Source organism: Ursus maritimus, unplaced genomic scaffold, assembly GCF_017311325.1.
Source record: "Ursus maritimus isolate PB19 unplaced genomic scaffold, ASM1731132v1 scaffold_5, whole genome shotgun sequence".
Classification (NCBI taxonomy): Eukaryota; Metazoa; Chordata; class Mammalia; order Carnivora; family Ursidae; genus Ursus; species Ursus maritimus.
Window position 1 is genome coordinate 26,429,783 of NW_024426663.1, and position 24,156 is coordinate 26,453,938.

Sequence of the window (24,156 nt, forward strand, 5' to 3'; positions counted from 1 at the left end):
CTGAACTTAAGTAGTTGTTCCTTTCTTTTTTTTTTTTTTTTTTTAAGATTTATTTATTTGAGAGAGGGAGAGAACAGGGGAGGGGGGAGAGGGAGAGAATCTCAAGCAGACTCCCTGCCAAGCATGGAGCCTAATGAAGCTTGATCCCACGACCCTGAGATCATGACTTGAGCTGAAATCAAGCGTCAGACGCCCTACCAACTGAGCCACCCAGGTGCCCCGGAACTTAAGTAGTTGTTCTTAAAGAACTACTCACTAATATAACCCCATTTTACTTAGCACTATTTGTGAAACTTAAAATGTTTTTGAACATAACGGTATTATTGGGGGAAATTTAGCTTATCCATGTGAATCATCATATTAAATCCTGTTAAACTGTATTAAATCACTATCATATTAAATGCAGTGTAATACGAATACATAGTGTGCTGAGACTAGATTATTATTTATCAAATAATGGAAATGCATAAAAGGTATTGTTACTGATAATAAATATAACATTATTTAATGCTATTATTTAAGTAAAATGTTTAGTTATTTAACATTTAATTTAGCATGTGAATCTAACGTTAAATAATTTTAAAGTGAAAAGTAAAATATTTTATTATATTTAATCTTATATAGTTCTGTTTTAAACATAATGTATCAAAATTATGAGGTCATTATCGACATAACATCATTGTATACAAATTTTTGCCATGATTTGGATATAGTATATTTTTATGCTGTTTTAAGATACATATTTCCCAATTTCTTTATTATATTTTATTTAACATCAAACAAATCATGTTGATTAACATCAAACAAATCAGATGTTTTACTTGATCAATACATACCTTGTGTTTTAGCTCACTTTCTGTTCATTAGGACGTTGAATCCTATAGGTAAGATCATCTTTCCAAAGTGTTCCAGTAGTTAATTGTAAAATCATCATCATCACCATCTTAAAGAGGCACCACTTTCCAGAGACAGTACAAGCGCCCCTAACCTTCTCCGTGTGCAGTGCTTTGACCAACTCCTCTGTGGCATCTTATTTTCTCCTTTATTCCTCAAGCACAATTGGGGAAAATTGTATTTGGACAGCCCAATAGAGCCCACGGACGGAATTTTCATGCACTTCCCTATTGTTTATATCCTTGGGGAATTCCAAAGCAAAATGAAAACCAGTTCTAAATAGTCCAAGTAACATAGCTAACTTGGATGGCTTCTATCTAACAAATTGAATTTCAGGTTTAAGGTCCCTAAAATAAGAATCAGGGGACTTTTTTTTTTTTTTAATTAAAAATTTCCTCTGTCTTTCTACTGCAATTAGAGGGAAAGGGGAATTTTGAGTGACCCTAATTACAGAGGACCTGCTGACAGCAGTCTACTTTTTATCAAGCAGTATTTATTCAGGTATACTTAATACTAAAGCATGAGAACAAGAGACATTTTTCACTTAATTAGACATTAATTTTGTTTTAAAAGATTCATGTCCTTTTAAGCTATAGGATACAAAACACTATCCACCCCCCTAAAATGAAGTAATATACCGACATACGTTGGCATAGATTACTTTCTGTTTTTCCCTAGATTTACTCTGGCCACTGTCTTGAACTGTAATTATGAAAACAAAAATGTGATTCCCTTTTTAAAAAGTGACTAAGTTGTTAGTAGCACTGAAAGATAGATTGATATAAAATAATATACAAAGTAATATATAATCTGTGATATTCTATGTGGTTTTTTAAAAATGAGTCCAATTTAGTCACCTTTTCTGTACATTTATTTACTTACAGTTTAATAAGAGCAATCGTTTTATATATATTGGTATTTTTAAAATAATTTCATTTTAACTTGGAATGAGATACAGCTGGCACTTATATTTGTCATAGGATTAAAGTTTATGTTTATTTTATAATTGGTGCTTTTTGCTGCACAAGTATGTGTTCATAATGATTTAGATAGATAGATAGATAGATAGATAGATAGATAGATAGATGTACTTTTATAGGTGATTATTGCTTTTAGTGTTTATTACCATAATTGAACTTAAAATAAAACTGGACCTACCCAAGGTAGTTTGATTTGGGAAGAAAACTATTTTGTGGAATAATAAATTTTTTTTATTTAAGAAATAAAAAAGCTGGGGTACCTGGATGGCTTAGCGAGTTAAGCATACTACTCTTGGTTTCAGCTCAGGTCATGATCTCAGGGTCCTGACATCGAGCCCAGCGTCTGGCTCTGCACTGAGCATGGAGTCTGCTTGAGATTCTTTCCCCTTGCCCTCTGCCCCTCCCCCAGTCTTGTGTGCTCTCTCTCTCTCTCTAAAATAAATAAATAAATTTTTAGAAAAAAAAGAACTAAAAAAACCTATGAAAATACAGAGAGTAATTTCAGTGTTGAACTAAAACTGCATGGTAACCGAATTGTAAATGTTATACTTTATGATTTGTTATTGCTTATTGTAAAACAGTCAAAGCATAAGTTAAAATTTCATTTATCATGTTATCTTGTAGGGGTCCAGGCGGTGGTAGACCTTGGCCAAACCCAACAAATGCCAATTCAGTGAGTATATGTATTTTTAAATTTTCTTTGCTCTTTGTAGCATTTAACAACAAAAATCTGTTCCTTTTGACAGTCCTGCAATTGGTTATATTAACTTTTTAGAAAAAGTAATCATTCAAAAAATATATTTTGCATATGTATTTTTTAAAATATGTATAATTTATGAAATTATGTAATTTTTTCACTTCACAGTCTAATGTAAACATGCATTCTACATATATTAACAGACCTCCAAAAATAAAACAGAAAATGTGATTTAAGGATACTACAATAGCCTATATTTCTTGTAATATATATTTATCATAAAATGATTTGATCTTCTAAAATGACTATAATAATCACTAATTTGCCAGATAACCTTAATCTCTGAGTTATTTGATTGTATTTATTGTACTGTTACACCTAGGTTTGCTCTCTTACTATCCCAGGAAGCAAATACACATTTGTCCTGTGCCTTTTGGCCAAATTGGCATTCTTACACATCTATGTATCTGACGTGCTGTGAATTTTCCTTACATGTTTTGTGATAGCAGTTTGACTCACAAATATTTTTCTCTCTTAATAATATCACATAAATATATGCATGAGTTGAAAACTAAGCTTTCAGTCTTAAAATTAATATGATTTTAATTAAATGATCCTGGTGATGTTTTCCCTTCTTGACTTTGAAACCTTGAGTTTCCTTAGTATGTGAGAGAGGTCTGCTGTGTAACTCTGTGCGGTGTGTGCACTGCACAAAGGTTTCTTACTCAAGGGAGTCAGTACGGTACTAAAATACAGCTTGTGCTCCACTTGTAAAGTCTATGAGTGTCTGCCCAGCAGGGATGCCTTTTGCTAATATGCACAGAGGTAACTTCATTGACTGGCAGTGGCCTTAATGCTAAATAAACATGAAACTGATTCAATGTTCAAGGTTAATTTAAACTTCAAGAAAATTTAAGGTGAAGTATGTGTGGTGTAGGACGAATCATCCTAAATTCATTGCTATTCTAAGGCAGGACCACTTTCTTCTCAATTAAGTAAGCAACTGTCGTATTTTTAGGGAAAAAAATATTTATCTTCCTATCTCTTTGGTTTCAGTAGCTAATTGAAATAGCATTTAGGGCGGACAGAAGTGATAATCTTGCTTTCATTTGGGTCTTCGGTATACTCTTTAATCTCCACAAATCTTCCTAAAATACTGTTACGCCAGATTGTTATAATGTATCTTTATTTTCTAAAATTCTTTTAGTTTGCTTATATGCTTTTGAAGAGTTCACATTTCTATTTGCTTCTTGCTATATGCCTTTCAAATTCATTCAGGATTTCACTTTAAAATAGCATCTGGCTAGCAGCTCAAGACACAGTTCTTCCAACTTTCTAGTAAAATACCCATAAAGGGGCTCCTGGGTGGCTCAGTCGGTTACGCATCTGACTTCAGCTCAGGAGATGATCCCAGGGTTCTGGGATCGAGTCCTGCTTCGGGCTTGCTGCTCCGTGGGGAGCTGCTTCTCCCTCTGCCTCTCTCTCTCTCTCTCTGTCTCTCATGAATAAATAAATAAAATCTTTAAGTAAAATAAAATACCCACAAAGATAGAGCAAAAACAATTTTTTTAACACTGAAAACTGTGACAGTTTTCCTATTGCCAGAATCCGGAAAGACTTTCTATCATCTGCACATCTGCTGAAACTGGATTAAAAAGTACAATCAATAGTGCGTTTAACTATGCAAGCCTTCCCACCTGGAAGCAAGAAGACTCTTCTTCCTCACTGTCAGCTCGCCCAGCTCTCCCTCTGCTGCCTGCAGGCGGCCAAGTGCGACTCACACCTGCCACTGCCCCTCCAGCAGTACCTCCTTTTACACACTCAGCTGGAGACTCTGTCCCCCAAAAGCTACTTAGGAAGTTGAGCAGGATTTGATAGTGAGAATGGTGCATTGTACCAAGCAGGGGTATTATCCAAGTAAGAGTACTGGAGAGAGGCAAAAGTGAGGAGCGAGTTCTGCATTCTGATGATTTTTAGTTTTTATGTACTCCACCTCTTCAGAATTTCAGGGAGTCAAGCACTGTGGATAGGAGAATGTACTGTAGCAAGTCAGCAGCTCTGCATTATTTTAGACCCTGAGAAACACTAGGAATTAAGGTAGGAGGTGTGCGTATGAACCTATCATCCAGGGGTCATTGCGAATGGGCATTTGACCAGCACACATGCGGCCAAGTGAGAGAGTTGGAAACAGTCCCTTGTGTTAATAGCTATCCCATGTGGATACATCTCCCTCTCACTCAAAGAAATGTGAATAAGGAAAAAAGGTGGGGAAGACCTACAGCTTTCTCTCCAGAAGAGAAAGGGGGTCATCATCCTGAGTTCAGAAAGGCAAAGCAGTCCTCTGAAAAATGATTGATTTTAATAACAAGAAAAAAAATCTTAAAAAACTGATGACTTCCTGGCAAAAAAACAACCCATGGTTACATGAAACAAAGCAAAAAAGTATTAAGGGGGATTTTCCCCCCTAAATACCATTGATTATATTCTAGTGACAACTCATCTGTACTGTTTTGATTTCCAAGTTCCTAAGACTTCTTGTCCATGTTTTTAATTACAAACACTTTTTATCTTGTATCAATATAGCAAGTCTCTGGCGCTTCAGGCCCACATACTAAAGTGGTTGGTTGTTTTGTTTTTGCTGTTTCCAAATATGTTTTGTATACTGTTTTTTTTTCTTTTAAATGTTCATATCAAAATAACTCCAGATTCATAGAAGAGTTGCACTCTTCACCCAGATTCCCAAGTGTTAAAGTTATACTCTATTTGCTTTATAATTTCTTCTCTCTGCATATACATATTTTTCCTGAACCATTTGAACTGTATTTAAGTTGCTGACATGATAACCCTTTATCCCCAAATACATCAGTGTGGGTTTCCTAAAAGCAAACACATTATCTTTCATAACTACAGTAAAGATCAAAATTAGAAAATAAACGTTGATGCAATGCTATTTTCTAATCTGCAGATCCCACTCAGATTTCGACAATTGTCCCAGCAAAGTCCCTGGTAACAAAAGAAATTCCCAGTTCGCTCGTTACATTTATGAATCATGTCTTTTGGAACTATCTAGGATAGTTCCTCAGTTTATCTTTGTCTTTCTTCACCTTGCAGTTTTGTTGAATGCAAATCAGTTATTTTGTAGAATGTGCCATAATTCGTCTGATGTTTCCTCATGATTAGACTCAGGTAATACATATTTGGTAAGAATGCCACAGAAGCGAGGCTGTGATTTTCTCAGCGCAACATTTCAGGAAGCCTGTGATGGTGGTTGCTTGTAGTGTTAACTTTGATCCCTTAGTTAAGGGTGGTGCTTGTCACTTTTCTGTAAAATTGCTGTTTTTCCTTTTGTAATTATTAACTTGAGGAGACATACTTCGAAACTACAGCAAATATCCTCTTCTTCCTTATACTTTCATCTGCTACGTTTCGTATCCATTGACAACTCTTGCCCAGACTGTTTTTTTGCTGAGTTCGTTACCAAATGGCTGATTTCTAATTCTGTCTTTCCTTCTCCGTATATAGGGCAGCGTTGACTCTCTCCTATAACAAAGAGCTTTTCTTTCTTCTCCGTTCACTTATTCACGTATATCAGATGTACTTGTGCACTCAATTTATTCAATAGGTGTGTGATGCTAAAATCATCCCAGGTTTAGCCAGTAAGAACCCCTTCCAGCTGGATCATTTGCCGTTTTGACATGTCTCCATTATTCTGTCAGCATTTGAAGCTCATCTTCAGTCTTCCCAGTGCTAGCCCTGAAACAGCCATTTCTTTAAGGAGCCATGGTTCTTTTTAGTGGAGAGTGGTGTTTAGAACCTGTCAGAGTGATATGGCTCCTAGAGACTGTCAACCACTGTAGCTAGGATATAGATGTATGTTCATGCACATATGTCCTTCTGTACCCATCTAGAGCTTTTAAAACCATGGGTACCCATCAGTGCCTCAGTTTCAACCCAACACAGGGTTTATTCTAGACTTTCTGCTTTCCACTTCTCTGAAAGTAAAAAAAAGTCTTTCCTACCATTATGTACAATATATTTATTTGTTTATTTGCTTCATCTTTATCAATCCACGGTTTTTTCATGTACAAGTATTTTAATCAAAATTGTTTGGGGCACCCTTTTACATGGAACATAGAAGAAACTTTTTTTTAAAAGAAGATTTTATTTACTTATTTGAGAGAGAGAGAGAGCACAAGCAGGGAGAACAGCAGGCAGAGGGAGAAAGAGAAGCAGTCTCCCACTGAGCAGAGAACCCCATGTGGGGCTCAATCCCGGGACCCTGGGATCATAACCTGAGCTGAAGGCAGACGCTTAACCATCTGAGCTAACGAGGCACCCAGAAGAAACATTTTTAAGGACAAATACATATTTTTAATTCAGAATACAAGTATGATTTTTTACTTTTAACTTCCTTCGACCTGAACATTACAATATTGGCCTCAGATTCTTATTTGGAAGTTTATTTACAAATCTACCAATGATTTTTCCTTTTTTATGTCTTTTAAAGGAACCGTGCACTTGGGTTTCCCTATATAGCACATTCTCATCATTACGTAGCAAGCACTTTTACTGAAAATATCTTAATTATCTTTGTCTGAGGACATTTTTGATTACAAGGTACAGAAATACAAGCAGACTAGGCTCATATTGAGAGAATATTCCTGGATTATGTATCTGAAAAGTCCAGATATAAGTTTGCTTCGGGGCACATTGGATTCCAAGGACCCAGATAATGTCATCAGGACCCAGTCTCTATTGCTTACATTTTTTCCTTGTCGTGACAAGAAGGCTGCGTGGAATTCCAGTGTATATTTTCAGAGCTCTCAGTTCAGTACAAAACAGCACAACTCTTTATCACTTAAACATAGGAACTGGGCATAACTAACTCAACTAGATTTGTTTAGCTGGGGTCACATGCTCATTCATGAATTGTGACCTGAGGTTACAGTGCTCTTTCAGCCTGGCCCAGGTCACACAGGCCCGAGCCCCACCCAAACCACATGGAAAAGTAAGAGGTATGGTTCAACAAAGAAAATTCAAGGAATTGTTAGCAGAAGAGGGGACAGGCAAAAGCTACGGAAGTCCAGTGTAGCATTGTATTCCTCAACTCACTAATGTGACAGGAAAAAGAAAAAAGAAACTCCCTTAAAGAAAAAAATAACAATCTATTGTAATGATTAAACCCAAAGGAAATACGAATATCTTACTCCAGATAGGCTCTGCTCTGTACATATATATATGCTATTAAAAAAAAAAAAAGCACTAAAAATAATAGCGTATTTTCGACTTTACACTGGCACAGATAGTGTCTTGATGTTGCCCTCCCTGGTTTCTAGTAAACCAGTAGCTTCTAAGGTAGTTTTAAAGTTCGCAGTTGAAGAATGCTACTAAACATTTTTAAAAAAGAAACCAAAATCTCTAACTCCTCTGCCCTTCCCCTTGCTGTGGCACCACTGCCATGGATATTACGAGCCAGAATATTTGAGAATACTTGAAATATTGGTCACAGCTCTTGAATTATCCAGCTAGCTTAACCAGGCAGTATATACGGCCCTCAATTTTCTCATCTGACAAATAAAAAATTCTTTTAATTCTCTGATTCTGATCTTTCAGCTCTCTGATCTTGCTTATCTTCTACATCTGTGTTTTCATCTTTCAGTTCATGCTGATATATTCTGTGCGGAGTGTGGAGACGGGCAGGAGGAGATGAATTACATTGGGAGAATTTGGAAACTAGAGGTGGAGAAAAGCTTGGACAAAAATAAAAGGAGAAATGCAGGAAATGTTTGAGGAAAAATTATTAGACTGTTAGTGGCTAGGGGGACAGGTTGTCTTGGAAGGCACGGAGGGTGACAAAGCAGAAAAGAGGAAAAGAGGGCCATGATGTGTACAGGGCTCTTGAATGGAGAAATCTGAACTGTGTCATCTATGTGGAAGCGAGCTATATTTTAGGAAGATAGTCTATAAAATGGATGTAATGGGGAAATGAAGGTAGGAGATTATAGTGATGGGTTTTATAAAATGTTATCAGAACCTGAGGTAGAGTGGTGATTAAAGGAATGATGGAGGCTGCATTTCACACACACAATCAAAAACACTTGGTGACCTTCGATTTGGAGATAAAGAGAAAGAAAAAGTGGAAGGTGATTTCAATTCTTTGAATCCAGGAGAATGGGAATAACACAAACTCAGCTAGAAATATGAGAAGAAGGATGTTTAGAGGGTAGATAGGGGGCTTTGTTTTGGAATGTTAAGTCTTCCACTCAGTCGAATAGGATACTAGATCAGCTGTTGTGCCCATCACAAAATGGAAGTGTATTCCATTGAAATTTTATCTCTAGTCCTAATCTCTAATAAGTTCTTGATTTATATTTCTAAATATCTGTTGATCAGATAAACCTCACTGCCTACTAGTGCCTTCAAATTCAACATGTTGGATATCTCCCCAGATGTGCCCCCTTTCCTGAATTCCCTACATATAAATTAGTAGCACCGTCATACCCTTGCTCACCAAGTTGGAAACCTAGGAATTGCCTTAACTTCTCCCTTCCCTTGTCCACCATCACACCTAGTTTGTCACCGTGCCCTGCCACGTGCATGTGTGAAAAGTCTTTCAAGTTTTCTTACTCTTACTTATCTTAATCAACACTGCCTAGAACACTGTAATCTCTTGCCTAGACCCTTTTCAATAGACTCCTAACTTGTATTCATATTCCATGATACCTCTAGGGTTATCTTACTAAAATATAAATTTAAACGTGTCTCTCTAAAACCAGTGACTCCCTATTTCCTACAGCATAAATTCATTCACAGTCTGACCATATATGCTTATCATTTATTTCAATTTCCTATAAGTACCACACTGTACCAGCTGTGTAAGATTATATACCATTTCTCTAATAAACTATATACTTTCATATTTCTTTCTTTGTCCCTTTCTTCCTTCTTTCTTTCTCCCTTCCTTTCTTCCTTCCTTCCTTCTTCCCTCCCTCGCTCCCTTTAACGCTGATCCTTCTCATTGTCTTTCTGGTGATCTTTTCTCTCTCTGTAAGTCAGCTACCCAGCTCAAATGTCTTCTGTACCCACGTAGTTCTTCTACCTCTATTGTTACTAGGCTGTCAAATGCTACTGGTAACTTTCAACAGTAAAGGTTCAATGAAGTGCTACTAGGGATAGGAGCCCAAATGTTCTTTTTCTTTTAATGAGGGCATCAAAGAATATGAAGTAGAAACAGCGAGTATAAGCCAAGAGCTTGATAGGACACATGGAAAGAAATTGAACTAGATGAGTTAAAAAATATATATATTAAGTATTTTAACTGTGTTTAAAGGAATCATGAAGAAGGAGAAATTAAAAACTAAAAAAGGAGCAAGGACTCAGGAGAATGAGGTGGTTGGAAGGGACTAGCTTTGGAAACAAACAGAAAGATTATCTTTTTTCTACCTGGATGAATGGATGAAAACTTTAATCTATAAATAGCATTGAGATGAAAGATGAAAGTATAGCAAGAAATTAATAGCTTTAACATATGAAAAAGGGCAGACTACTAACTCAGGATTTTATAATCACCATGAAAGCCAGCTCAGGAAAGTCAGTCGTTAATTATTCAAGAATTTTTTGAGCTAATTGTTAAGTCATTGGTAGCTTGAAATCTTCCATGTGGGAATATTCACACCACATAAATTGACAAATGCTACAAATTGGGACCTTCTTCTTTCCCGAGTTTATTGGGTTTACTGGCACACCACTAGAATGTTTCAGGGCTTCCATGAAGGCCGAGCCAAAATGCTTCCAGATATTAGTGAAGACTAGGCTGAAATTAGAGAACATGATTTTACTTTGGCCCTTGACCCTTGTCTTATACTTCTTAAGTATCTCCTTAAGGAAATCTCTACTGTGAAACAGAAAAGGTGGCTAAGGGGTGATCAAAGCGATGGAAATTAACAAAGTAGGTTTAGAGCACCTGGGTGGTTCAGTCGGTTAATCAGTTAAGCGACTGCCTTCAGTTCAGATCATGATCCCAGGTCCTGGGGTCGAGCCCCACGTCCTTGGGCTCCCTGCTCAGCAGGGAGTCTGCTTTTCCCTCTGCCCCCTTCACCCCTGCTCATGCTCACTCGCACTGTCTCTCTTTCCCTCAAATAAATAAATAAAATCTTAAAAAAAAAAAAAAAGTAGGCTTTAGGATAATGAAGAGAGACAAAATGCTGACAGTGGCATGGGAGAGGGGCAGAGGCAATTTAGTAGGAAACTAATAGAGAAATAATGGACTTAATAAACATGGTGGAATTGTGATGGAAGAAGATTCTGGTTGGAATATAGAATATTTGTGAGTGTCATGAGGAATAAGAAAGATGTCGGGCAAGGGAGTTGTTTCGATCTCTGTGTAGAGAGTTCTAGGACGTGGTCATACTTAAACAAATGCAGGAGAGGGAAGTATACTGTAAGTGAAGGAAGGCAGTGAAGTGTGAATTTCAAGGATTTATTTGAACTCGGGGCTTGAACTCACATAGGGCTTGAACTCGTGACCCTGAGATCAAGACCTGAGCTGAGATCAAGAATTGGACACTTAACCAACTGAGCCACCCAGGCACCCATAAATTCCAAAGATTTAAAGGATGGTTGTATCATATTTTGAAGTTGGCGAAGAATGATGGTAGGCACTAGAGAAAGGCAGAAGAACACGGGCTGGATACTAAAGTTATAAGAAGATGAAAATTGGAGCCAACAGATAAGGTAGTGATTTGGAGAGAGCAAATGCACATGTTTAAAATAAGCAGAAGATGGGATGGTAGAACGTGAACCAAAAGGAGCTCAGGAGAGCAAAGTTGTATTCAACTACCAAGTTTAGTACGTGTGTACTGGCCATTAGGATCTCAGTACTCCTAGTGGATGTAATCCCCATCATTAGTGATACTGGGCAGACTAGTAATGACAATTTGCAGGGCTGAATTACCCATAGGCAGACCAAGCAGGGGCCTCAGAGGCATGTGGTCCATACTTAAGGCAAAGCATGAACACCAAACAACAAGGAGAGAATTTTCAAATAACTTAATATTAAATATTTTCCCTCGAATTAAAGAATTATTCATTAAAGGAAAATCATAACTTTGTTATACTTCCTTCTTCTTACTTTAAAGTTTCATATTATTTTTATGTTTAATTATATGGAAGGTGTTGAGGAAGAGGGAGGGTTTAGGGTAAAGACACTATCATCTTTTCACTACTCTAACGGTCCAATTCTGGCTGTCTGCCTCAAAGAAGGTAGTAGTTTGTTGGCTTTTTTCCAGAATAAGGCAAAAATATCTCCTCTGGATGTGCAGAATCTTCATGCAAGTGAGCTAGTGAACTTCTGTGAAAAAAAAGAAAATATTTGGATTTAGCTCTCTTTATTAATAATCCACACTTAAGGGCCTAGTTTTAAATATCTGTTTTCTAGTTTTCGTTTCTTAAATTTTGATAGCAATGTTGTATTAATACTCTGTAATGTCTAAACAAGAGTTGGGTTAAGAGCTTGATTTGAAGGGAATTTGCTACCCATATCTGATCCCCACAAATTAGTAGTCTTTGGAGACTTACATTAACAAAATCTTATACATTTATTATATTATTTTCTGGTAGCTAATTAGAAAAGAAAGGGGGAAAACGTGAGGCCTACAGATCAAGTATTGACCCATACCACATGAATGTAGTAGCCTGAAACCTATCTTAAAAATGATAATAATGCATCCCAGAATGCACATAAATTAGGAGTTGCATCCGTAAAAGCTATTAATTTGAAAACTCTGGTTTCTGGTTTTTAGCTGCACAAATATATATCTTTCTAATTACAGAATAAGGGTCATTAGCATCAAGCAGTGAGTAGAACTACCCTGAAACGAATATAACTTGAGGCTGTAATTCTGTCTAAATTCCTCTTGACCTAAATCCACTCTTTTTTATAAATTCAAGATAATGTTGCATTTATTCATTTTTCTAGCACCCACATATAAATGCCTTTATTCTTTACCATCCTTTGTGATACTTTTTAAAACTGGATTAAAGTCAGGAAATAGATTCATTTTAGGTGAGTCTCCATACTGTCACATGAATCAAAATTTGTGTTTCTTTGTCCTATTCGTGTTCCAGATACCATACTCTTCAGCATCTCCTGGGAATTATGTAGTAAGTACATTTGGGATTGTTTGCTCATAAGATTTGATGTTATGTTTTATTTGGGCAATGAAATAGTTGTCCAGATGTTAAGAAGAGCCCTGGTGTATTGGCCAAGAAGTGAACATCTGATACGTATTGAGGTTTTCGTCTGCCAACCTCACCACATATGTTGATGTTCATTAGCGAAACAGTTATCAATCTGGCCAAAATTGCCCTGAGTACTGTGTTTTACTTTAGCATATGTTTCTGTAAACCAATACAATACACTCTGTCCAATCATGAAGAAAGCCATCCCCAGTTATACAATGATGAGCTTGAATTTGCAGTTCTACAGAAGAATAATCCACACCCCCTCCCTCACCCCACTCACCACACACAAAGTTGAGGAAGACATTAAACTTTTTCCTGATCACAAAGGGAATCAGAATAAGGACTAGTAATTTGGGGGGAGGGGGTTTTGAGGGTTTTTTTCTGCTTAGAAATTGGAAACACTTATTTTTCTTCTTATTATTATTATTTAGTACATGTTAAAATTTTCCGCTAAAAAAAATTAGCAGATTTTACCTGAGTTCTCGAATTTACAAATGACCTTTTAACCATCATCACATTATAATCCTTGCTACATCTCAAGGCCCCCATGGAAGATACATTGTTACAATATTTAGGAGTAAATGCCTACCAGAAGAACAAAGATAAAATGGTAAAAAGGAAAATCTTTCCTAAAGAAATTTCGGAGGTGGTAGCTAACTGGGTAGGAAAAAAGGAGGGCTTAAGAAGATCAATGAGCATTTTACTCTCCGTAGAAATAATGTTTTATGAACGTAGTAAAAAGCACACGCTGTTTTGGACCTGTGAACTTCGTGCTCAATGTCCTCTTAAGCTGTGCAAACTAAGAAAGTCTTAACTGTTCACATTCTCTATGAAGCAAAAATGAAAGTAAGAACATGTGGGTAAAACCTATTTTTTTTCTTAAATCGCTTTAGAGTAAGCCTAATATATAGTTTTGTGAAATTATAGACTTTTATCTGAAAGGAAATTTAGGTTTCTTATTAAATAGCAAATATATATATATATATCATTTGAAATAATTAGTGGGCTGTGCCTACACATTCAGAATGAAGTACAAATTTATCCACTTAGTAATTTATCCAGATTAATTACTGTACATCTGAAAAATTCTAAAACCCTTTGCCTGAATTATCCATTTTGGTTGTCTGAAATAAGTGAATTAACCTTAGAATCACCTAATTTCCATTTCAGATTGATTAGTAACCCATAGCATTAGTCAACATTGCCTCTCATTTCTAATTGATGTGATAGCGGAAGGTTCAACGCTCTAGAAGTGTTATAGTTGATACCAGTAGAGAAAGAAATAGCATCAGTGTATTTTTTTAAACAAATACGTATCTTTGAGTTTTTAACTTCCTATAAAAAGCCATGATACGAAACATAAGAAAATTACAATAAACTAAATCACAAACACACTTGAGTGATGTTACTTTATGGATTTGTAAAGGCCCCAATAAATGGCTTCTCCTTAACCTCATTACGCCTGATGTGATTAAGTCATGAATAATAAATCAGTGTTACAGGCTCATTGTTTTTGGAAACTTGTCAAAACAGTCTCAACATATTTAAGCTAAATTATATTTTGCATAATATTGAAATGATTGTGCATTCAAAGAAAATAAATTATGGAGAAAATATATTTCCTCTGTGATTTTCAAATTGGATTATTATAGATAAGTCTAACTTTTCTTCTGTTTTTCCTTATATTGTCTAATGAAATGCCTTATTTTTACTGAAATTTTGTGTAATTATTTAGGGTCCTCCAGGAGGTGGAGGGCCACCAGGAACACCCATCATGCCTAGTCCAGCAGGTATTGTAATCACACTAGCCACATGGGCATTTGATTATTAGAATAAATTAAAAAATATAAAAATTGTATGACAGAAGGTTAGTAGTATTCATTATCTCATTGATGGTAACAGAAGTAGACTAGAGGTAGCAAGTAGAAGGAAACAGGGTTCTTAAATAACTATTGTCCAATTACTTTAAGCATGTAGAAAATTCCTGTTGTGTGCATAACAGATATAATCAGGATGAAAAATATTTATATGAATTGCCCGATAATTTATCTGACAAAAAGATTCCTTGAAATCAGTGGAAAAAAATCCAAATCTCACAACTTAGAAAAATTCTGCATAAGTAACATGTGAAATGCATGGATCCATTAGGTTTAATCAGACCCACCATCATCTTACTAAGATGGATGTAGATATGCTTACACGTCCTTATGGATTTATTAGCTAGTAGATTCACCATGTAGTGGAGGAAGTTTTTTTTTTTCTTTTAATCTTGGTAAACTAAAATACCTCAATATTTCTATCATCATTTCATATGATGATTTTAAATAACTTTGTCTTTTCTTTCTGAGACTTTAATATAGACTATTAAATGTGTTGTTTCTTGAGGACTCTAATGGTTGGAGTTGACGTTGGTGCAGCCCTCCTAGAAACAGCTCTGGCAACCTGTATCAAGAGCCATGAAAAAGTTCATACTGCTTGCCTCTATAATCCTTCTCTGAAAAATGATTAGTGATACAACCCAAGATTTATGTGGAGGGGTACTCATTTGTTATAATTAATAGTGAAATAGTAGATACAACCTTCAAACTTAATCCAGTTTTAGTGATGTTAATAAATTAATTTTTTATGGAATATAATGTAGCCATTAAAATTATTATCAAAGACTTTAATGGAGAATAAATGTTCATGATTCAATACAATATGATCCCAATTTTATTTTAAAATATATATAACACAGAAATGTAGAAAGTAGAAAACAAAGAAATAGCTAGGACTTTATCAGTGTTAACTTCCGGGTAATGAAACAGATGGGAAATTTTTATAATTAGGAAAAATTTTTAATTATGTTGCACTGTTCAATTCATATGTTCTTAGCTGGTTTGTTGAAATCTAAGATGTATGGGTGCTTGAAATCAAATGTCATTAATCATACCAATAAATAGTAATTTTTAAGTTTTGAATCTTTTTCATTTTGAAGAAGTATCAATCTGATAATTAACACAAAATTTTGCTTTGCTCCACTAACTCTTTGGAATATATCATAAATATTTCATGGATTTCTGTCCTCAGAGCATCTTCATTGAAGTGAAACAGAATTCATTCAAGATAGAATTATGTGAATTGAACATCTTGCCCACATTTGCATTCTTGTATGGTGAAGTTAAATGTTTAATTTGTGAAGGTAGCACGTGATTAATAAACACTTCACTACAACCTAAAAGAAATTTTTTGGAGAAACTGCTAAACTTTGCAGGTGATAAGTAATCTGATTACACTTCATCCTTTCAAGCCAGAAATTGCCACCAGTATGTCTTCCTAGCCTTGTACGTACTCCTGGGGGTTCATCCTTTTCATAGTCGTTCCTCCAATATGAAGCCAGTACCCTCCCCCCAAAGAATAGGTGCCAGAAGATTTGCTTTACTATAAACTTTCTCTGTATATAAAAAGAAGTCAGACATTTCCTAGGAAATACCAACCTTATTCCTCTCAGTGTTTTTTTAGATGAAATTATGTTTTTGATTGGTATTAAGAACAATAAATTTATTTTTCTTTCTACATATTTTAAATATAGAGCACATTTTCTTTCCAAATTAATTACTAAAATTAGTTTAAAAAATTAGTAAGGCTAATAAAAATGAGAAACCATTTGAAGATTTCCTGTGTTTAAGAAGCAATCCAGGATTTTCGGGAAGATACATTTTTATGGGATAAAGTGTATTCCATTAATTAAATCTCAGCAGATATTTTTTGTCTGTGGCACACGATGCAAGACGTGATGTCTCTCCTTCTCTCAGTGAACTTATTAAAACCTTCTTGAAAGCAGGAGGGAAGAGAAACACAAAATATTAACTAGAATGCAAAGTGGAATTCAATGATGGGGGAGCATTCATGAATTTGGAAGTATCAGAAAACAAAATTTCATTTAAGAGGTAACATTTGCAGCGGGCCTGGAGTAGTGAGTGAGTGGAATTTCAGTAGAAGGAGACTGGGAAGAAGATCCTTGGAGGAAGTAAGAACAAAAATACGGAGATTTAAAAAGTTGATCTTATGCAGGAGAGAACCAGCAGCCTGGGTTGACAGGAGTATAATGTACATAAGGATGTAAAAAGAGTTAAGGCCACAAAAGTGGATTGGGACCTTACTTAGTATAAACAAATAGAGATCTGAGGTGGGCATTTCAGCTTTTTCAGCAGTATGATATATTTATCTAGATGTGAAAAATAATATTTAGATTTGTGGATCACTGTTTACAAACAACTGATAAATGACATCTAACCTAACTGGTATACACTAAAATAATAAACTAAAATAATAAACTTTTTAATGTCTATTAAGCAATTACAAAGTAAAAGAAAAAGTACTTGCCCATCTCTTACTCTATGTTTATTGCCCCGAGAAAGCAAATTATTTTTATTTTCTGCCTTGAATCAGTACAAAAAATTTGAAACACGTTTTTTTTCAGAATAGAGAGGCCTAATACATTATACTTAAGACAACTGTATAATTTGTGGGAAAATAGAAAACCGTTTCCTAAATGTAAAATACATGGCCTTTCACTCCAGGTAATACGTTATAAAAACACATGTACTCAGAGACTTAATTAGAATTAGCTAATAATAGACATGAAATGTAAATTTTTTAAAATATTATAAAATGTTACATATTTTATATAGTTATATACTATAGTTATTTTTACTATAATGAATCAAGAATAAAATGAATTAAAAAAATTTCATCAAAAGTTGTACTGGAAGAAGCTGGCTTTTACTTCAAGCCAGAGAAATTCTCATTCCAATTTTATAGTCTTGTCCTACTTTCTTTCTTTTAGAATTAAGGATATTCCTCCAGCTATTAATAATTATTAGATAAATAAACTTTTTTAAATTGGTGTATAAGAAGCCTAAGGAAATACTGAAAACTGAAAAGCTACTGAATCTGAATTTTAAGAGATTTTTTGGGTTATATTTACACACATAAATTGCGTAATGAAGTCTCAGAGTATCCATGTTTTTTTTTAAAAGAAAACCTTTACCGTAATTTTTTAGATTTTTAAAGTAATGTTCCTTTTGACCTGAATTATTCAAGTGATTACTTCTAATATATTAGGTAAATATTCCCATTTACAACCACAGAATGATAATTTCTGAGTTAGAAAATGACTTCCAAGTATTTGTTTCTGAACATTAGTAATGACTATTTCAAGTGCTGCAGCTATTAATATGTATATGTGTGCAGATCATCTTTGATTATTACTTTGTGTTGACTTGGGTATAAATTATAAAGATATTAATTAAGTAATATTTTGTTTCAGATTCAACCAACTCTGGAGACAACATGTATACTTTAATGAATGCAGTACCTCCTGGACCTAACAGGCCTAATGTAAATATGAATTTTTAATAAATTTTGGAATGTATTTGAAGGCTCAAACTCTAAGTGCATTCCATTTCCTAGATACTGTTTAAGCTCTCTGTTGTATTATCCAGGAACTTACTAGATACCCCCAAAAATCAGATCCTTCCTATGTTCTGGTTTGAAAAAAACATAAAACGTAAAATGTATAACAAAAGATTTCATATCAATATAACTTAAATGTAAAAATGAACCTAATCAATTATGAAATGTTGGGCATAGTTTTATCTCAAATCATACATACTTAATAAGACTATTTGAAAATAACAGGTAAGATATAATCATTTATATTACCCTTATTTTTTAATATCACTAATTTTTTCATTGTGATTGTTTATTTCTTTTATCCTGATAAACTTGAAATAAATTAGGGAGTTGCATATGCTTGTTTTTCTTTAGATTTTTGAAATCTGGAGTTTAAATACGGAAATGAGACAGGTCTACATAAAGAATTTGGGTGTTCTTAATAAGGTATATGGTTGTGATTTTTCCACAAAAGCTTACAGAAAAATATTTATCTATAAGACCTACATATTAACAAAAAATATTTATAACAGGGTATAGTTAATAGAAATATATATATATGAATATAAGGTCGCTAAAATGAAATAAAAATCAGAAGACATAAAAGGAATTTTCCATGAGTATACCAAAAAACAGGAATGAAATAATTATTATAATTGAGCTTCCTAGCAGTGAAGACAACAAATCCATCCACTATGGTGTGACACTTGGAATATGGCTAGTCCCCATTGAAGTGTGTTATAGGTATAAAATAGACACTAGAGTTTGAAGAGTTGAGTATGAAAAAAATGTAAAATATTTCATTAGAATTTTTATATCAACTACATGTTGAAATGATCATTTTGATAAGTAGGATACATAAAATATATATTAAAATTGACCTGTTTCTTTTTACTTTTTAAACATGGCTGCTAGTAAATCTACATTTACTTATGTAAGTTTGTCTTTGCGGCTTGCATATTATTCCTGTTAAGCAGTACTGCCTTCAGTTCTCACTCCTCTCTTTATGTAATCAAATAAATTGGTTTTCAGGAGAAAAGAAACAATCTCCTATGAGTAATGTCTAAGAAGTGTTTCCACAGTGATCTTAATGAACATTGAATATGATGACGAACAATGTTCATTTTAGAAATTCAGCGACAATACAGAAAAGCTCTTCATAGTGCAATTTCATATCTTAGAACTTGATATTTGAAATGGAGGGAGTGAGAGAGGAAACCCAGAGCATATGGTACTGAAGACATTTCTCTGGGCAGCCAAGCTGATATCATCCAAGTATGTTCCATTCTGGTCCTCTAACTCCATACAAAGATAAGAGATCCAAGAAAAGTAGAAGCTGAACGTGTCACTTTTTCAAAGGTCGTTCATCTCTGCCAGAGGTTGTAAAAGCCAGTGCCTGCTGAGGGCTGGGACTGCGGCTTTATGTGCTTCACGCATACGTACCAATAGTCTTCGTGTCTTTGAAAGCACTGTAGGGGCCAGATAAAAGGACCGAACCAAGTAAGTTCAGAGGGTCTTGGCCTCACCCGCACAGGTTTCTCAGCCCCGATCTAAACAATGCTTTTGACAAAACCTGAATAAAACAGTAAGTTCAAAGTTAATTTCTTTAAACTATCGTTTGAGGTAAATACATATATATATATATTTTTTTTTTCCCCCCTAAGTTGAGTACTGAAAATCAATCTGTATGCTTTAAGGGAACATTAAATTTTAGGCATTATCCTGGGAAAATGTACAAGCTTGTGGTTTGTATGATCCCAGTGAGGGAAAGCCATCTTATTTCCAAACAAACAGAGATAGAGATGGATGGATAGACAGATAGAGATAGATAGATAGATAGAGATTATAAATTGTATACAGTTACATGTTGCCTGCTGAGGGCAGTTGTTTTTCTCCCAAAAAGCCTGTTTGACTAATAATCATCACCACCCCATCTACACACATAAATATGCACATTCGCACACACCACATTCAGTATTCTGTACCATAGAACATGGAAGAAATGCTTTTGGCATGGGAAAGTTTAAGAGCACGTTGTAGAAGTATCTTCTAATATTAAAGATAGATATTGTAACATTGAGATAAACAGGTGTTTTCAATGTGATCATAGTAATTTTCTTCATTTTTTAAATAGTTTCCAATGGGCCCCGGGTCAGATGGTCCCATGGGTGGATTAGGAGGAATGGAGTCACATCACATGAATGGCTCTTTAGGTAAGGACATTAAGTTTGATGTTTAGAAATCAAAACAAAACCCTAATTCTACATCATGGGTATTACAGTTTGCAAAGTGCTTTCGTATACAGGAATTTATTTTAAAATGCTTCGGCTTTCGCTCAGAGTTATGCTTTACAGTATATTGGTTATGATGACTGGAGATCATTTGAAAATCCAAAGTGCAGAATTGTTCTCACCTAGCTCTTCTTCACGAGTGTTTACTTTAACCTATCAAACTCTGGGTGCTTTATGACAAGAGGAGATGCTGGTGCTCTGGGCACATCATTCCACTTCTCTCACCTGGAGGACTACAGTATCTTCCCAACTGGTTTGTCTCTGAAGGTGTAGAGACGGTCTCAGAGGAACTTACGTTCTCTGCAAGAATTTCTTAACTTTTTTTTTGCATTTTAATGTCTGTCTCTTTTACAAATAAAATTAGTAATCACATTCTGAATAATCTGAAGGATTCTCTCTTTAAGAGAGAACAGTGGCACATACTCTGAATTCATGATAAAGCTGATTTCTAGCCCTGTCACTGATGGTTGGACACATACTTCATAAATGATGCCTTCTTACCAAATGAAGCCAAATATCTTCAAGGCGAACAAAAAGTTTCACATTAGTGAGAAATAGAGACGAGTGGCAGGCACACAACTGACTAGGCCACACAGTACGCTGTATGTATGGGCAGGTCGAATGCAAAACCACACCAAAACCAAGAAACAACCGTATTTATTTTATGTTTATATACGTCCCAGTAACATTATCATTAGCTAAAAGTTGACAATGGGGATAGAGGCTTAGGATACTTTTTTTCTTTTGAAAAAGAATCACCTTTTACCCAGGTTGGAGTAACCGTGCCCGCAAGCAACTTAGATTATACGCAGGTTTCATGACTCCAGCCAAATGCCATCCTCTGGTACTTTGAAAAGCTATGTAACTTCAGTAATCAAAAAATTATTTGCAACACATTGATAGACTTGAGTTTTTCAGGTCCATACTTATTTTACATAAATATATAATTTGCCTAGATTTCATAGTCTTAATTTGCACTCTCCAATTATGGTAGCCACTAGCCGTGTGTGACTATTTAATTTTAAATTAAAATTGAATAAAATGTAAAGTTTACTTTCTCAGTTGCACTGCCACATATCAAATGTAAATAGCCACATGTAGCTCCTGGCTACCCTAATGGACAGCACAGAGAAACATCTCCATCACCACACAAAGCTCTGCTGGGCAGCACCATTCTAGAAATTTATTTTTTCATTTATTGCAATATAATCCACTTTCTAATCTTTCAATTTGTCATCAAAAAAGTTGACATTTGGTCATAGTTAGAAGATTTTCAGTTATATTATTCCCTAGAATAGAATTTTCAGAAGAGTTTCACATAGGCTTGACATGTGGCTTATTACTTTTACAACAAACATCATTGTACATATTTATATATACATAATTAGGTATATACATTTAATATTTAATAATTTATTGTCTGTAAGCACTAACTTTGTGACCATAACTGAGTATTTTCCCATTAAAGTAGTATAATATGTTTATGCCAAGAAAATTAGTTTTTAAAATGGTTAAAAATAAAGCTAATATTGTGGCAAAGGTCTTATCATTGCTCCTCGTTATCTAATGTCTGATTCCATTTCTTAAGTTAGAAATCTATATTGATTGTTCACTTCTCCCAAGAATCAACATAAGATTACATTATTACTTGGAATAATACTATAATTTATGAATCAACATAAAATTACAGTATGTTTTGAAGACATTCTTACTTTGGAAAATGGATTGCCATGAATATTGATTGCTGTCAAATTTTTAATATTAAAAATTCTTTGCTTTGGTTATTATAGTAAAATATACCTCATAATATTATTAGATATTGTTACAGATGTCCATTTTATATTTTATCAGATTTAGAAGTATCATTTCAGAAAATATATTTATCTCTCTCTTGCTCTCTATACACATACACATATGTACATACATTTTATAAAATTTGAATTGAATAGGATTTCTAAGTGATCTCTCTAATATTTCACTTTCAGGAATTTAGGATAACAATAGTTTTGTTCATTCTGCCGTTACAAAAATAAACAAAAAAAAGATGATTGGGAGCTAGAGGTACAACTCCTCCTTGTGTTTGTCATTATTCAGTATAAGGGAAAAAGAATTTTTTAAGATTTAAATTTTTTAAGATTAAAAAATGCAGGAGACATAGACTAAAAAATACAGAGAGTGTACTGTATTTATTTATATTAAAAGAATCCTTCATTTGTATATGAAATCATATCACATAATAAAGATTTTCTTTTCATATTTTGTTTCAGGCTCAGGAGATATGGACAGTATTTCCAAGGTATTATATATTCTCTATGTTGTTTTTTATTCTACATGGGACTGTTACTAAAATTATTAGAATAACCTTATGAATTTTGTTCTTGAACAAGCATTTGAAAGTAGAGGTCCAGATATAATTAAGTAGAAGTTAAAAATATCAATGCATATAATAGGAAAGGGTAAAATGAGTTTTTTAACATGGTAAGATTCATTTACAGGACATACTATATACATGATCAGTCGATAACCCAATTACTTTTATGATGTCACTTATTTATAAAGCAAATTGACATAGTGGAGATAATCTTTTGAAAATGCAAAGAAGTCTAGAGCAAAATGAGAAGAGGTAAATTTGAAAAAGTTGTTGTTATATGTTCTAAGGGCATTGCATTTATACATCTCATTTGTCTTTCAAACCCTTATTAGGCAATGCTGATATCCTCAATCATTATTCTAGTTCCCCAAAATAGAATAGGAAAGAAATCAGAAGAAAATTATATTAATACAAGTAAGAAAGAGAGCCTTCCAATAGCATATGTCTGCGTTCTTCCTTCTTCAATAATTTGAGTATTTAAAATTAATACTTTGCTAAGATGCTTTATATTTTTTTCAGAAGAATACCTAAATACTTTTTAGGTCATGATGAATTTAAAATAGTTCTCTGTGGGTCAAAAATATATCTAGAATGGCTGATAAGAACTAATTATTAACTACTATTAGAAGACTCTCTTAGGGGCGCCTGGGTAGCACAGTCGTTAAAGCGTCTGCCTTCGGCTCAGGGCGTGATCCCGGCGTTATGGGATCGAGCCCCACATCAGGCTCCTCCGCTATGAGCCTGCTTCTTCCTCTCCCACTCCCCCTGCTGTGTTCCCTGTCTCGCTGGCTGTCTCTCTGTCACATAAATAAATAAAATCTTTCTCTTAGGAAGTCTACTTTGTATCAATAAATACCTAAATTCATTAAAGGGTAACTTCATTTTTAACTCTACTTCTAATTTAAATTCATGTATAATAATGTAAAATTCCTGCTGCCAAGGAAAATATAGTAAGATTGATTGAACTACAAAACCTTTTAAATTAAGACATCAAGCTAAAAAAAAAAGAGAGAGAGAGTCGAACTGGCATTCTGACATGATATCTACCTTGCCTGGCTGTTTGGCCTCACAAGCGCCACCCGCACTTTGGATGTTCATGTTTAGGAACAATCAGGAAGGTCTTTTTCTTTCCTTAAAATAGATAAATATTTATGATGAGCGCTAGCTTACTTCTGTGAGAGATAGGTAAAACCTGCAAAAGGCCTGTTTTCCAAATAAGATGCATTATATAATTCCATTAGAGCC

At 34.5% G+C, this 24,156-nt stretch overlaps 1 protein-coding gene across 11 annotated transcripts in view; it reads left to right on the top strand.

Moving 5' to 3' along the window:
• The window catches only part of SSBP2 (single stranded DNA binding protein 2), a 278,964-nt gene that overhangs the window by 241,278 nt on the left and 13,530 nt on the right, over positions 1-24,156 (top strand). For 9 of the 11 annotated variants that reach the window (XM_008711041.2, XM_008711042.2, XM_008711047.2 and 6 more), the window contains 6 exons: positions 2,499-2,547; positions 12,697-12,732; positions 14,549-14,603; positions 18,125-18,195; positions 20,384-20,462; positions 22,808-22,836. In XM_008711041.2, the coding sequence (XP_008709263.1) occupies positions 2,499-2,547; positions 12,697-12,732; positions 14,549-14,603; positions 18,125-18,195; positions 20,384-20,462; positions 22,808-22,836 (319 nt within the window). The remainder of the gene's footprint in view (positions 1-2,498; positions 2,548-12,696; positions 12,733-14,548; positions 14,604-18,124; positions 18,196-20,383; positions 20,463-22,807; positions 22,837-24,156) is intronic. The other 2 variants (XR_005832453.1, XM_040622128.1) reach the window with 1 other exon arrangement.